Consider the following 16,893-nt stretch of genomic DNA (forward strand, 5'->3'; position numbering starts at 1 on the left):
TTGCACATCCTGTGCCTTTATAGATATTTAAAATGGATGTAAACCATACACACGTTTCATCTTGAAATATACAGTAGATGACAATAGTGTCCAATAGTGACAATAAGTGAACTATGCTGATTTATTTAGTATCCCCAACTAGGTTTAAAGTTTGCTTTAGGTCTTGAGGTCATCTGGGGTTAATGTCACAAACAACCCCAGTTTCCACCCTGACCTTCTATCACTTCTGCTGTGGTTCAAAAAACTCATATTTAATAATGTTTTTATAATAAATTCCTTTCAATGACTTCCCTGAATAACACACAACAATTCCCAAGCAAACTCACTTAACCTTGAAAGTGAAGCCAGTTCCATATTGAGATAAACACATCACACAACACATCACTCCCCCATTAATATCCTTTTGTAGCAAGTCTCTGAGTTTATATTATAAGATTAGGCACTGCTGAATATTTCATAAAGTAACACATGACAGCAAAGATTGTGATTAATTACTGTACAACAAAGCAGTTTTCATTAAAAAGTCAGAAACAGCAAATTAGATCCAGTTGTTAATGGAGTGACTGTTGACATCCTGTTCATAGCTGTCATTTCTAAGGCTTGAAGGCTGTAATGTGTTGTTACCCACAGTTGTGTGTTAATCTGCACAGTATCATGAGCCACTGTAACGGCTTCTCTCTGACCTGGATGAAACTGGTTTGCGTGGCTGTAGGATGAGTCAGGTGATTCTTTGGACGTTGACAACTAACCCACTCCCACTCATCAAAATTGTTCCACTCGTGTTATATGGAGGTGGAAAAAAAAACAAAAAACAAAGAACAGAACAGACACTAAATGTTGGAATGCTATTTTAAATGTGATATATGTGGTCCTGTGATGGACTGGCGACCTGTCCAGGGTGAACCCCGCCTTTTCACCCTATGTCAACTGAGATTGGCACCAGTGCACCCAGCAACCCTTGTGAAGGATTAAACGATAAAATGGTAGAAGATGAGTGAGTGAGTACTAACAGAGCCCAACCTGAATCTGACAGGCAAATTCTATATAATCCAAACTCAATTTGAGCCTCATGGAGCAAATTTTAGATGCGCTGAGTTTGAGTTACCACGGTTACCAATTGTTTCCTTTGTTTACAAACGTGCTGTGTAAATCTATGTTACAGCAACCCAGTATCAGGCATTGAAGTATAAAAATTTAAAATACAAGGTAGCCTGATATAAGAATCTCTCTTTGTTTGGCGGGCAGAGCTGTGACTGCGTCAGCCATCTCTTTCCCTATTGTGAGCCCATTTTAATGAAGGCAGCAACCCGCCACTGTGGAATGTGAGGCTGCGGGCTGCTGTGAGTCACTTTTGCACATTTGCATGTCGCTTGATGGAGGCACTGAAGTGAGAAGGCCTGTCTCAGCCAAACATCGCTCCCCCTCCTCAGCACAGCAAGTGTTTGATTAAACTTTTTGTTGTTGTGATCGCAGCAGGTTGGAGTTAAGCCTCATACTGGTGGGGTTGGGGTTGGGGGGAGAGGGGGAGTGTAGGAGTGGGAGTGGGGGTGAGTAAGGCATTGGACTCGCTGCCAGAGAGGCCTCCACCAACCAGTTGTAGCTGGTTAAGCTCCTCCCTCCCCCAACTCTTTTCCTAAAAGAGGGGGTGGAAGCTGAGGAGACTGGGAGCAACGATTCAGTGATTTGAGACGTCCACTCAAACTAATCCTAGACTGAACTCCAGATTGGCTTCTCACCACATGCGCTTGTCTGTGGGAGACAGTTGAATTTACACTTTATATGGGAGTGACCATTACATGATAACATATTTAGGTTGATAAGAGATCTGATACTAGGTCATGGTAGGTCAGTGGCAAAGTGAGTTGCATTTCAACTCAAAGGTTGTGGATTTGATTCCCCGGCTCAGCTAATCTACATGCTGATGTGTCCTTGGGCAAGACACTTAAGCCCTCGAGAGCTGTGCCTGCAGCATGTGAATGAGTGATAGAAAATGTCCTGCACATCGACGTGCTTTATAAAAACGTATGTATGTATGAATGTAAAGCAGCTTTGAGATCCTACACGCGGGAAACAGGACCGGAGTGTTTCAAGTACGATACAAAAGGACCATTGGAATGGATGGACCTGTTGTTACCATTGAATTTATAAACAACTATTTTTTTGCTGCTGCAAGTGAAGCATTTGGCATATGTGACTATTTCATTCCATATTTCATTCCATTGTTTAGAAATCTAAATCTAAAATGACTAAGGGGCAGAAGGTTTCAGACTTTTGTACATATACAAGCATAGAATAAGGGGGTTGTCTCAAAACTCTCAGCTCCTCCTCTCAGCTTGGGTGTTCCAGGCAGTTGTTAGATTCACTGAGTTGCACTACTTCACTTCTGACCATTTATAATCATCAGACTTTATCAGGGATAAAAATCCAGACTATTTCCAATAACTAATATCAAGATTCTATGCGTGATCCATGTTTTACCAAATTCAAAACAAACACATCTAGCCTTTATGTAAGTTGCATGTATATATAATTATTGCATATGTAAACCAGGGCCATCTAAATGATTATTATATTATTTATAATACATATAGAAAATACTGGCTGTGAACGGTGAGTCTATCTCTGATTTCTGAGTGACAGATGAATGATGCAAGCAAAGAACCAGTGGTTCAATGAGTCTAATCCAGTTATCCATCCCATGTTTTACTGCCCTCAATCTCTGCTGGGGTGATTACTCTGCTTTACTCCAGCCCAGCTTGGACCCTCGAGAGTCTCTCATTCACACACACACACACACACACACTCAGAGTCTCAGTGGTCCGGGATGGAGGTGCTTGTGTTCTCTCTCGGCAGCTGAGGTGCAACAGGTTGGATGGAGATTCTATGGACTGACTGGATTGTTCTGATGTGACTGTAGTGACCCTCTGCAGTGGACTTTACCATGGAATTTCTAAGCGTTTGGTCAAGATATCAGAGGACGTTGGTGATCACTGTGATGGTGTTCAAACTGGGTAAGTCCTCATTGTCAGTGGAGCAGTTGGAGACGTAAACATGAGCTCAGAACATCGCATTAGGAACATGTTAGACACTTTTGGACAACAGTATCAGAATAGAAATAGATAACAAATAAGATATAATAAACTATAACAAATATCAAATAGTGTATAATATTGTGCAGCTTTAATGGAAGGCAAATACAAAGTATAGTGAAATGTACAAAAAAGAAAAGTTGATGGTTTTGTTGAAACTTGTATAGACGGACTTAAAGTAAATACACCGCATGTTAGAACTTTGTCTACAAGAAAAGAGAAATATGAAGAATAACATATTAACAGTAAATAAATCAATCATGTCATTTTACAAACATGTAAATCTGTCTTCAAACACTATCAATATTTGTGCACTATATTTATTAGTACATTCGAACCAGTTGAATTGCTTGTATTTTTGAATCTCTCTATAAAAGTGTCTATAGTTTTCTCATTGCTCGCTCATGTGTGATGAATCTGTAGCTGGAGCAGCAGCAGTCTCTGGCGTGTCAGAACGGGGGTCTCTGGGTCCACGCTCGACCCCCAGCCCCTTGTGAAATTCTGCTGACCCATTTTTCCCGCGACCTTTATTTAAATAAAGCGTCTGAAGCCCATTTAAAAGGTGGTGGACCGGCAGCAAGGATTGGTTGGTGGATGGATTGTTAAAAGTCACCATGGCAACAAGCTGAGTGTCCGGCTGCACTGCTGCACAGTTTTTTTTGTGTCTTCTCTGAAAGGAGAGGGGGGAAATGAGCATTGAGGAGTGTGGCAAGAGACTTGGCACTTCAGGATTTAAAGATAGAAACAACAGCTGAAAACAAGCAGGCAAGAGTGCAGATGGAGATAAAGATACGAATGACTCAAAAATACAGTTGTCTTATAAAAAAAAAAAGCTTTAATGAAATCAAGCCGCAAAACAAGTGCAGATTAATGAAAGAGGAAAACCAGCAGAGGGCCCACATTCCCTCCCAAACAGGTCTGCCATCTCCAGATGACACACACAGACGAGGCAAGTGGATTTCAGGCTTTCAGAGCAAAAATGTGACTAATTAAAAAGGAATTTTGCTCTAAAAAGTGTTGAAATCCAGTGAACAAAACCTGGACATATCTATCTGAAAGAGTTGACAGTGGGTGTTTTTTAAAAAGCCATCTAAATGGTGAGGTATCTCACTTTTGAATGAAAATAAGCAACAAAGGGTTTTTGGAATGGTTGTATCAGGGGGACACAAGAGTGGTTAGCACTCTTGCCATTGCAGCAAAAAGGGCCTTTCTGCATAGATTGCATATTTTTAATATGGGAATTAGGTAAATTGGACACTCTAACTTGACCGTGAGTGTGAGTGTGAATGGCTGTTTGTCTCTATATGTGGCCCTGTGATGGACTGTCCAGAGTGTATCCCGCCTATGTCAGCTGAGCTTGGCACAGCGCCCCCTGCGGCCCTCGTGTGGAGGATAAAGCAGTAGAACATGGATGCATGGATGGATGGTTGTATGAGGTACTGATCAAAGACGGTACATAATAAGTGGATGTTGCCATCTGGGTGGCAGGGTGAGTTCAAACAATACGTATTCATTTAGTTAATGGCTACTGACCCTAGGGATCTATTTGAATGGACATTATAAGCCCATTTGATTTTTAATGTCAGTTATAAACATTTATCCGAGAAGTTAAAGATCTCTATTTAATGTTTCTGTTTTTTTTTTTTTTACAGTACAACATGGTGTTGATTTAGTAATTTCTGTTCTTCTTGAGATCGTAAATGTCTCCTTTCACAAACTAACATGGTGCCAGTCAAACTGCAAATCTCTTCAATACCATAAGTTAATTTTGCAACTGGAAGACTAGGACCACATTTTATATTTGGTCCATGGGTGATTTCCAAACTAATTTGCATCATTTTACCAAAATAAAACAACAGTTTTATTTATTTTACCAAACATCTCTTGGACATGATTTGCTTAACAATTCAAAATGACAGGTATATTTGTGAATTTGTGATTCATGATTTATTGGATCACAATAGTTTGCCATTTTAAAAAGAAGGTCCCAACATAGTAAATTTGGGAAACACTGTTTTTTTAAAAAAGCCAACTGATTTTAGTCACTTAATAAAAGGCTGACCTAAAAAAATATTGATACTTGAGGTTGGTAAACCACTCTTCAGTTTTCTCTCTCCTCATTTGGTGATTGACTGTCATTCAGGTAAATGTGTAAAAATGGATTTAACATATTGAAGTCAGAACACATTTGAGGATTACTGATGGACGCAGCAGTGGATCAACAAATCCAAATGTACAATCGCTAATTACCTCTAGACCTGAGCAGGTATCCATGTTATTAGGTGAGTCTTTTGTAAAGAAGCCATTATCTGTTTTCATTGTGTTTCCACCAGTAGCCATGTTTCACTTGTGATACTAGTGATGTTGCATTCCATTTGGAGACAAAATTCGGATTTCCAACTCCGAAACTCAGAACAACCTCACCAAACCCAACGTGATTCAAACATGGCTCCTTTTACCGTTAACCGTAGACATGTTGCTAAGCTATTTGCATGCACAAAATACTGCATTGAGATCTGTTATTGACTGGTATTGCTAAACATCTTTGACATTACTCTGCATTAGGTCTTATTATTCAATGTTATTCTACTGTACACAATTATATGCTTAAAAGCACATCATGTTGCTAACAATCTCTGAAAAAACATTGTCTGAAGTTCTGTATTTCAGACTTAAAGTCCATGATAAAATAATGCAATGTTGTGTGCCCGGATTTCAATAAACAGCTAATGTGACACTCATAATGACATACCTACATCACCAGAGTCACTGAGAGCTCATGTTTTCATCACTCTGATGTTTGATGTCCATATCTACCGCTTTTATACTGGACCTTTGCAAATTGACATTCATTCATGCATTTTCTATAGCTGTATCCTCCACATGAGGGTCACAGGGCTGCTGGTGCTAATCTTAGCTGACATAGGGTGAACGGCAGAAAACAGCCTGGACAGGTCACCAGTCCATCGCACAGGGAACATGCAAACTCCACACTACCCCCCCACACTGAAGAGAGACACGCTGAGGTCTCTGGACAGCGTTGGTGGTTTGATCAGTTAGCTCTGTTCAGTGTTATTGTTAGCTTGAGATGCTGGTACCAGTCACTGCCTGGGATCGGCTTTGTCTGACAATAACCATGATCTATGAAGTGCTGTGAGACAAGGGCACGTGTGGGAGGAGCCGTTATCAGCTCTGTGGAATGTGTGAGGAGTTGATTGGCTTTAGATAGAGGGGTAAAAAGAGAGAGGAGACCCCCACTGTCCTTGTAAGCCTGCAGGACTCTGAAGATTACAGTTAGTGGAGGTTTAGAAGACATGACACCTCAGAAACAGATGTCACAGCTTGGTTCACATAAAAAAGAAAGCATATACCACAGTAATTCTCTAATGGAAAAAATCTGTATTAGATGGATTTAGCAAATCATGTTTTCAGAATGCAACGGCGGTTCAGTGGAGTGAGTCTTTTTGATTCCTGGCTCCGCTAGTCTACATGACAATGCTTGGACAAGAGACTTAACCCTGACAACTGTATGGGTATGAAAGACAGGTGATAGATGTGAAAAAAAAAAAGAATACATATATATATATATATATATATATATACACACATATACTGTATATTTGTGTTTATATATAAGTGCTTTGCAAACTAAAATTATATGAGATGGCATGAGAATGATATGGAATTAAATAACAAACAAATGCCCCATATAGCATTAATTAATATTATAAAAATAATCACGTATTCAGTTCATAAGTAATATGTTAATATAGGAGGCACGCTAGAAGTCCAAAACAAAAATGTTACTTGAAAGACATATACAAAAAAGTTGCCCCTATTAACTTTACAAGGGAATTATAGCAGCAGTGGTGTCAGCTGGTCTCACACTGAGCAGAACATCCAAATAAAAATACAAAATAAAGCAAATGTTGAAAATAAAATGAAAACATAGTTATTGGATAAGGTCTGGCTCTATGATTCATCACTGCACCTCATTCTAACAGTAAACTGTCGGCTTACAGGTTATAAAGACCATACAGGTGCATGTTATCAGCATTCGAATTGAAAGAGAGGAAGCAGGAACAACACAGCATTTCTCATGAGGTGTCAGGTATGGAAGACACTGTGGTGGTGATGGGAGGGGAAGTGAGACTGACGTGAGACTGATGTGAGGAGGAAGGATCAGATAACAGATGCATGTGAAAGTAACTGGGATTGTCCAAGTGAATGCAGGGACATGAGGAAACAATGGCGTTACAGAGGTTCTGAGACATTGTTTGCTGATGATTTGTCAGCAAACTGCATCTCAATCTCATTTTAGATTCAGTATAAATCTATAAAGGGTGTAGTCACCTGCCACTTTCAAGAGGCGGGACCAAAGAATGCAGATCTAGTTGTTGGCCTAGACAATGAGTGAGTGTCAGCCCAGCGTGACATCAGCCACGTTTGTGAACTCCTTTTTCTGAAGGCCTGAATTTAGTATTTTAGATCTGACGGAGAGCTTTTCTATTGCACATCCACAAACACCTACAAACATGCACCTCAGCAGGAGTTTAAGCTGTTAACCACAGCAGTGTTTTCATCCCAAACACATTTTCTACTTGATTTAATCAAACTTGTTATATCAGAGTTTCAATTTCCAGATTAGAGTTATTCTTCTTCTTGGCTGGATTACATTTCTACATGTGCATGTAAATGGTTTTGCATGTAGAAGTAAATGGTCTGCATTTATACAGCACTTTTCTAGTCTTGATGACCACTCACAGCTTTACTCTACAGTTTTGCCATTCACCCATTCACAGCAATTCACTCACCCTTTCACACAGTGCATCTTCTATCACTCATCATTCACACGCTGCTGGCACAGCTGTCAGGAGCAACGTGGGGTTAAGTTCCTTGCCCAAGGACACATCAGCATGTAGACTAGCAGAGCCAGGAATCAAACCCACAACCTTTGAGTTATAAGACGACTCGTTGTACCACTGAGCTTCCCGATGGGAAGTTTAGCATAGCATTTTTGTAGTGGTATTATTTCCACCTCTGTTGTGATTATTGCAGCCTTTACAACAGATTTACACCAAGCATCACTCCAGCCATCGTCTGTTATCCTAACATTGAGTCCCTTTTCCCATAAGCCTTTCAGAAAAAGGGTGTTATACCCCTTAAGGATATTATAGAATAAACAGATAGACTCATCGTGGATTATTAAAAGATAGCGTTTTTTCCTTGTCCATCTTCATTCAGTGCTGCAAACACACGCAGCTTCTAACAGTGAGAAGCGCAGCAGCAGCAGCAGCAGCAGCAGCAGCTGCATATTAAGTAGCCATGTGTTTCCTCTGTAGCCGAAAAAACAACAAAAGCCCTGGAATGTGGTATCACCGCACTCACTCAGTGGTAACCTATAATTACACACGCAGTCATGACTTGCACATCATGATTATGGTACAAAAGGGGCACCTAAGGAGGAGGGAAAGGCAACTTAGGAGACTACAAATGGCATCATGACACAAACATTTCAAACTCATACAGAAGTGGAATGTTGCTGAATGCTCCTTTAATATTTAATCTCTGTTTCCTCTTCATTTCCAGGTCTTCTGTGCACAGTGGCAGCTGACAACTGTCTCTCGTCTCCCTGCAAAAATGGTGCCACATGTGATTCGGTTACGGATGATTATTTTTGCCTTTGCCCTAAAGAGCCAGTGTGGTACATGGGTAAAAACTGTGATGTGCTGTATGATGCCTGTATCACAGCACCTTGTATAAACTGTACCAGCAACCCTGGGACTGCCGAGTCCACGTGCCACTGCCCCGATGGTTTGATGGGGCGTTACTGCACCGAGGATATAGATGAATGTGACAGCAACCCCTGCAATGGCACCAAGTCTTACTGTGTCAATGGAAACAACAGTCACTCCTGCCACTGTCCCCGTGGGTCTGGAGGTGAGGACTGTCAGATGAATGTGACCATTTGCTCAGAGGAAACGTGTCAGCACGGTGGCACATGCACGGACATCCTTGATACTGGCCACAGGTGTCAGTGTACTGCTGGATACCAGGGGACAAACTGTGAGAGGAACATCGACGAATGCCTGTCTACGCCTTGTCAGAATGGAGCCATCTGTAAAGATGGTGTCAATGCCTACCAATGTTTCTGTGTGCCCGGATTTCAAGGCTACCACTGTGATTTGGACATCAATGAATGTGCCTCCCGCCCCTGTCAAAACAACGGCACATGTCTGGATAAGGTGGATCACTACACATGTGACTGTGCTCCAGGATTCAAAGGTAAAACACTGGTTACAGTATGTCAGGGTTTTTACTTACTCGGCGTTTGAGCCAAGAAACATACATTAAAGCTGCTGTCAATTATAGTATGTCATCTTTTAGCTAAATTCCTGTCTGCTGCTGCATTCCTCACTCTCCTTCTTCTTATGTCACCTCGTAAACATGTTTGGTAATGGTGGTGGTGAGCTCCAGATTGCTGCATATTCTCAAACGCCACAGATTCAAAAGCAAAAACGAAAGCAAAAACAAATGCAACGCGAGAAACACGTGTTTCTGTTGATGCATGTGTTTTGGCTTTGTGCAGATCATTTTTCTCACGTTGCATTTGATTTTGCAACTTTGAAGCCTATAGAATCCCCAAACATGCAGGTACTTCTGCACTAAATAATAAATCTACATTTAAGGAAATATGCTCTATTTTACTGTTGCCATTTTTTCTTGTCTCATTGCATGCATGACAAGAGGTTCCCTGGCTTTGTTTAAGTCACATTAGTGTTGCTGTTGTCTGCAGCTGAGCACTTGGCAGCCACATGCTTATTATGTTGTGTCTCTGCACTCACTACAATAATTAGGCGTGTTGCTAGTCTCATGTCTTGGCCCACTGCCACTCCTTCTCTGTTTCTGTCAGGGATTAACTGTGAGGTGGATATTGATGAGTGTGAGGTGCACCCCTGCCAGAATGGCGCCACCTGTCAAGACTACATTGCCATGTACAGGTGTGAGTGCGTGGCGGGCTTCCAGGGCCATGACTGCGAGGTCAATATTGATGAATGCGCCGACGACCCTTGTCTGAACGATGGCAAGTGCATCGACGGGGTCAACAGGTAAGATCATGTGCATGTTTATACTACGAGAACCCCCCCCCACACAGAGAACTACAGTAGTGTTTGAATGATTGTGTTTTTGTGGGTACAGGGTTAGACAACTGGATACATCTGATATACAGGTCTGACACACGCCACCTATATTTCTTAACTATAGGGAAACTGATTTGATGAAGGATACACCAATATCAGGTACTGGGTTCATAGCTGCTCTCGTGTACTGGTATATGTATTCGTAAAACTACTCTGATACTGCTGCACCCGACCACTTTAATACATCTTCAAGTGAGCTGTGTAGGTGTGCGGCAATGATGATCATTTTATTCCAATCTACAATTTATAACAAAAATTACACTATTGGCATGTTTCCAAAGTTAAGTAGTGTCATCCCAACCAGCATACCCTTTGAGGGTTATATTCAGGGCTGATAATATGGGTCCCAAGCAGTTTAGTATGCATCTGGAAAGGGTCCTAAGTAAGTATGCACTTGAAGTGTGCCGACATGGGTGGGGCCACCATGGAAAGCATGGACAAATACAGTTGGGACCCGTATTGTCAGCCCAGATATAACCTTTATGGTGCCCACATGGACATGCTGGCTGGGAAGACACTAATGGTGTAAGTTTTTTAAAATTTGGGTTGGGTGCTTGGGCTTCCTGGGTATTTATGTTTATTTATGATGTTATAATATAATGTATGATTCCTGTCTGGTAAAAAGATTGTTGGTAATATTGTTTTGAATGTATTTATTGTTGATAGATCAAATGTGTGGTTTATAACCTTCAGTGGCAACATACAGTATGATCCTGGACACTGGATTTAGTTTTTTATCCATTTATCCATTGTTTTATATCTTATCAGTGAGAGAAACAACAACAACAACAGGTGTATTAGTTTTGCCTTTGGTTTGACTCACAAGAAATTGCTGGAAAAACAAGTTACATGGCAGAGCAGCGGCTAGCATTGTTGCCTCACAGCAAAAAGCAAGTGAGCATGCGTTGTCCCCGCTGTCCAAAAACATGCACATAGGTTTTAATTTATCTTAATTGGACACTGTAAATGGAGCATATACGTGTGAGTATGAGAGTTAATAGGGGTTTGTCTCTGTATGCTTGACCTGCAATGGACTGGTGACCTGTCCAGGATGTACCCTGCCCGTCAGTAGGGGTTGTTTCAATCCTGTGTCTATAGTGGTAGAAAATTGTGAATTAACAATAACACTCAATTATAATCAAATGAGCAAACCCATGATCCCATCCTTCTCACATGTACTGTAGCTATTATAATTCTAATCTGTCTGTGTTTATCTGTCCCTCTCTTGTTGAGCCTGGATAAGCCAGTGTGTCATGCAGCAGTGTGTTGTGTCAGCTCCAGGCTGCATGGTATACATTAAAGGATACCAGTGATGAGAATTAATCCACTTAACAGTGAGTCACAGTGGTGAGGCATTAAAGGGCTGGAAGTGCTGACAATACCTGGTATAGTGATAAAACTGTTGGGAAGAGCAGGGCATCAGGGAAATGATGGATGTTTACGTAAATATATGAGATGAGACGAAAGCTCGGCTCCAAGTGTTGTATTGTCACTGAATAGTATTGTAAAAATAACGCTCGTTGTGGGTTTGATTCCTGTGTCGGCTAGTTTATATGCCAATGTGTCCTTGGTCAAGACACTTAACCCCATGTTGCTCCTGACGGCTGTGCCGGCAGCGTGTCAATGAAAGACAAGTGATAGAAAATACACTGCACATAGATGTGTTGTATGAAAGTGAATGGGTGAATGGCAAAACTGTGGTGTAAAGCATTACCATTAATGAATTCATTACCATCTTCAGTAAAATTGACAAATAAAAAAAAGGATATTTTTGTAAATATATTCAAAATTTCCCTTTCTCCAGGTATGCAACTGATTTGTGCCTGAACTTTCTTGTCACTGTACAAAAAGAATTGTCTCTAATTGATGCTTTAATTGTTGTTATTTGCATCTCTACTGTTTCCCGTAGCTACAACTGTGATTGTGACGGAACAGGCTTTGTGGGAAACCACTGTGAAGAAGATATTCCCGAATGTGCTTCCAACCCCTGCAAACATGAGGCCACTTGCTTGGAGGGAATCAATCAATACCAGTGTCTTTGCTGGCCAGGTACACTGGGACTCACCACATTACCCAACACTTACACATGGCAGCAGTCAAACAATAATCCACCCACCATCAACATTTATTGTATACACTATGGCTGACACACCATCACAATGTGAACTCCTTCTTTTGTAGATTTTAACAATCACCTTGGATTTAGCAAGGATTTTGGAACAAGTTTAAAGGTCCAATATGCAACATTCCATACCACAAAATGTCAGTAAACAAATGATATTAGAGACACAGTGTTTAGAGTGGCATCACACTCCTGCAGTATGCTGTTATCAAGCCTGTGTGGTAGCGGGTCCACCATTTGCATTTAAGTACCACAGGAAACACCAGACCCTGTATATCACAAGTTAAGTCTAAACTTTCTGAAAGGACTTCAGATATCCTGGAGGATTCCCACAAATAAATCATACACTGTGCCTTGAGTTTGAAGAACATTCCATATCACAGGTTCAGCTAAATAGAACCATCAGTGTTGTACTCTTTTCATCCTCCAGGTTTAGGATGTATGAAAAGCAATGCATGAGTATGTTTCAGCAGTGGGTGGAATGCAGATGTTGGCAGGCTTACTGTCCATGTTGCTGCCTTATGATGTGTGTGTGTCTTAATAGTGCCATATGGATCTTCCTCATCTTCCTCTGTTGCCTATAATGACCTGTAGACTGTCTAAATTCAGATCAGGTCAGATTTGGTGTGAAGAGTGTGTTACGCCTCAGGTTAACAATAGCGGCTGACTTGCACCCACCAAACCAGAGAAAGGAGTCGTAACCCTTCTTACTCAGCACAGTCTCCAACAGAAACAGCAGGAAAACGTTCAAAGTGAAATAAACTTTAATCAAGCACAGGCCTTTGGACCAAATAGTTGAGTGACCAATGTTGAGTAAAGACTAAAGGGTGTTGCTTTAAGCCCCTTTTCCACCTACGGTCCCAGCTCGCCTCGCCTTAATTATGTTGGTTTTCCACTACAAAAATAGCCCCTACTCAGTTTATTAAAAATTGTTATTGTACTTTATTGTTTAACTTCATCCATTACTCCTTACTGACTCCTCTGTTAAATATAACTGTAAGTTCGGCATTTTTCGGCTTGATTCTTGTGTCGGACGTCACTTCCTGTGACAGCACTCTGACCAATCAGTGGCCGGCAGTCTGGCGACGTCGCCTCGCCAGAGCAGGTACCACGAAAGTACCTGGTACAAGGTACTATGCTAGTGGAAACGCAACTTAACAGTGCTGAGTCGAGTCAAGTCGAGTTGAGGCAACATTGCATTAAATAGACAGATTGAAGTATGACTGAAATCACAAAGAAGAGCCCAAGGAAAGTTTCAGCACAGTATGCAAACAATGTTACATCATTTCTAATGACAAAGAACAAACAGGCAGAATAATATCAACAACAAAAATCATCAAGTTTAATAGCATGGTACGCAGTATTATTATTTACTCTGGGACCATTTCATAGAACCCTCAGGGGTTTTTTGAGGCTAAAATTCTCCTTAAAGATGTGGCAATTTGCCTACACTCAAATTGCCACATCTTCTTCATTGTTGACATTGCTGGAATGCTTAGAAATCACACTTTCAGTGACCGTAGAGAACAGCAAAACTCTGCTCTGGTTGAGACTTGTAATGTGTTTGCTGCTAGTGGCACCTGCAGCTTTACCTGTTCCACATCTGACACCCTCTGTTCTCCATCTCTAATATCCACTCTGAAAGTGTGAAATTGTTAACTGTTAAAGTTAAATTTGACTATATGTTAGACTATATAGATGAATAGGTGAGGTCAAGTTACTGCTTGTTTCCCCTGTTTACAGATACATACTTAGACTGCCTTGATGCCCAATTCTGATATGTTGCCTATATTTTATTTTTTTTATTATTTGACAACTTGCTTACATTGTCATTCAAATGTGACCAATTTGAAATCTGCATTTAGACTGGATAGCACCTAGGGCGACTGAACTGGACATTTTTAGTATGCTGACTTGGAGTTAAAGTGGAAGCGGTGAAAGTGGTTTTATTTTGAAATCCTCGTCTCATAGGCTTAAAAGGCAGGAAACCTTGGCATGAGATTCATATCTGATTTATTTGCACTTACAAATGAGGCCTGAAGCCATTCGATATCTGAATCCATATGCGTTTTGCCTGCTTACACATTCATGGGTGATATCATTTCTGTGCCACATGGGAGAAAAAGATCAGAACAATGTGGCCAAGGCAGCAGGACTGAACACTTCTAAATATTCTTTTATGTGTTTGTATGTGTGTGTCCAGGTTATGAGGGAGAGAACTGTCAGGTGGATATAGACGAGTGTGAACAGAATCCCTGTGAGAATGGTGGCATGTGTTTCCAGCGTTCAGATGCCCGGAACTATGGGCTGTTCCCTGAACTGGGCACTGCTACTCTCACATATGAAAGTGCAGCTGGATTCATCTGCCAATGTGTGACAGGCTTTACAGGTGAGCACCATCACAGCACAGAGCCTTACACATTCTTGGTGAACTTGTCCTGAACTGACGGAAGGTGTTCCTCATGCAGGAGACAACTGCTCCATCAACGTGGATGAGTGTGAGTCAGCCCCGTGTCAGCATGGAGGACAGTGTGAGGATCTGGTCAACTCTTATCAGTGTGTGTGTCCAGATGGATTTACAGGTAAGAGGAATGACCTATCTGCTCTACTGCTCTTTATCTCCTAACATAACATCATGGCTGAGCTGCTCCTTGCCCTCTCTCCCTGTCAGTGTTTCTGTAAATGTAAAACATGACCTCCAGCCTGAACCACCATACAGGTCATTTGTTTTTATCCTCTATTATGATTATTGGATTGTTCCCATCTTGACCCACATGGCCAAGGTCATGATACTAATCAACATTTGATATATTCTACATATATATCAGCAACTGGAGGCCCATGGGCCAAAGCTGGACCGCCAGCATCAGTATTTGAATGATTTGCTTATCTATACAAAAAACATAATTTCATTCAGAATTCAGAGACTTTATTCTAAGAAACATGGACTGATTCAAAGAGATTATGTTGCTAGAACTGACAATTAATTGACATATGTCTGGTTTGGTCAGCTGAGATTAGCACACGACCCTCCGGTGGAGGATAAAGCGGTGGATAATGGATGGATGTCTGGTTTGAAAAAGAAACTGCTGTTGTAAGTTTGGAGAATAAATATCATAAAATAACTATTAGCGTATGTCAAAAGTGAAATAATGTACAGTAATTATTAACAATACAAACAGGCTAAATATATTTGTGCATCTCACACATGTTTGTGTCTTAACAAGTTGATGATTAAATACAATGTCACCATTATCACTATTGTTAGTTTAAGGCAGGTTTTTTGAGGGCTTTGTCTCTGACAGAAGAAGTTTTAAGACAGTAGCAACAATTGGAGGCAAATTTTAGCTCTTTTTTAAAATTACACTTTTCATAAATTAGTCTTTTTTGTTGAACAAATTGATTAAATTAGGTTTTGCCTGATAAAGATACAATGTTTTTGCTCGATATTCAAAATTACGCTGGACTGTCTTTCCTTTTATTGCTTAATTTCAAGTCATTTCCTCTAATTGTGTCAGTGTCCTCAGTACAGGCCGGTGAAGTCAGACAACTCCCAATCTTCTTCAACAAACACTAAAGGGTTTAACCTGACCACTCCTCATGGTCCACCAACATTCATTCGTCATTAGCCGAGATTTAGCTGTGCATCACTCAAGACGGGGGGACGACACAGAACGCCGAAGTTGGTCTGTGCTTAGATGTGAGGAATTCAACCACAAGCTTCTGTTAACAAAAGGGAAGATAATTTGCCAACAATGTTATGGCCACACGATGTTAAGCCACAAAAGAGTGAGCAGTCAGTTGGGATGACGGGGCATATGTTATAGAGGAGCACAACGCAAAACAACAAAGCCAATGAAGGGGCCATATGTCAGACAGCCATGTTGGGTATTAAACGGGGGTCTCTTAGGAAATGTGTCCGTGGGAGGGGGATTACAGCAAAGCTGCTTAGCAGACTAATTAAGGCCTGAAAAAGGACAAAGACTTAACAGTTGGTTCTTTTTTGTTGTTGTTTTTAACGGATCTGTATTCCATAAACACTATCTCACTAAATCAGCATCTGCAGCAGTGAACAATGATGGAGGGGAAACTCTTGGCTCCTCCTGTGTTGTCTTCATTACACCTCAGCTACAGTGGTACATTTAACTTTCATTATGAAACAAACACATATTGTAGCAGCTGTTTCTGTCAATAACAGAGCGCAACAGTAACATCAGCTTTACAGTGAGTAAGCCAATTCATTAGTTAGTCAGATAGTTAATTAGTTAGTTGTGGCTTTGTTACCCTGTAATAGAAAATATCATTTATATCAATCATAATTATTCACTACATACATGTGGTGATACAAACAAACAAATGAACAATACATTCATTCATTCATTTATAGACAAATGAAAGTATCCTGGTGGAAAAAAGAATAAAAGTGAAAACAAGGATTCTCAAAGACTAACTATGTTTAGTCTTTCTTTTTCTATTACCT

The 16,893-nt window shown here is 40.7% G+C and overlaps 1 protein-coding gene across 1 annotated transcript in view; it reads left to right on the forward strand.

Moving 5' to 3' along the window:
* The first annotated feature begins 2,786 nt into the window (after positions 1–2,786).
* LOC122769992 (protein crumbs homolog 1-like) overlaps positions 2,787–16,893 on the forward strand; it is a 34,127-nt gene continuing 20,020 nt past the window's right edge. Inside the window, exons 1-6 of the mRNA XM_044026929.1 lie at positions 2,787–3,011; positions 8,679–9,374; positions 10,003–10,198; positions 12,201–12,340; positions 14,617–14,802; positions 14,882–14,995. Coding sequence (XP_043882864.1) covers positions 2,942–3,011; positions 8,679–9,374; positions 10,003–10,198; positions 12,201–12,340; positions 14,617–14,802; positions 14,882–14,995 — 1,402 coding nt within the window. The 5' untranslated portion in view covers positions 2,787–2,941. The remainder of the gene's footprint in view (positions 3,012–8,678; positions 9,375–10,002; positions 10,199–12,200; positions 12,341–14,616; positions 14,803–14,881; positions 14,996–16,893) is intronic.

This window comes from Solea senegalensis, linkage group LG5, assembly GCF_019176455.1.
Source record: "Solea senegalensis isolate Sse05_10M linkage group LG5, IFAPA_SoseM_1, whole genome shotgun sequence".
Classification (NCBI taxonomy): Eukaryota; Metazoa; Chordata; class Actinopteri; order Pleuronectiformes; family Soleidae; genus Solea; species Solea senegalensis.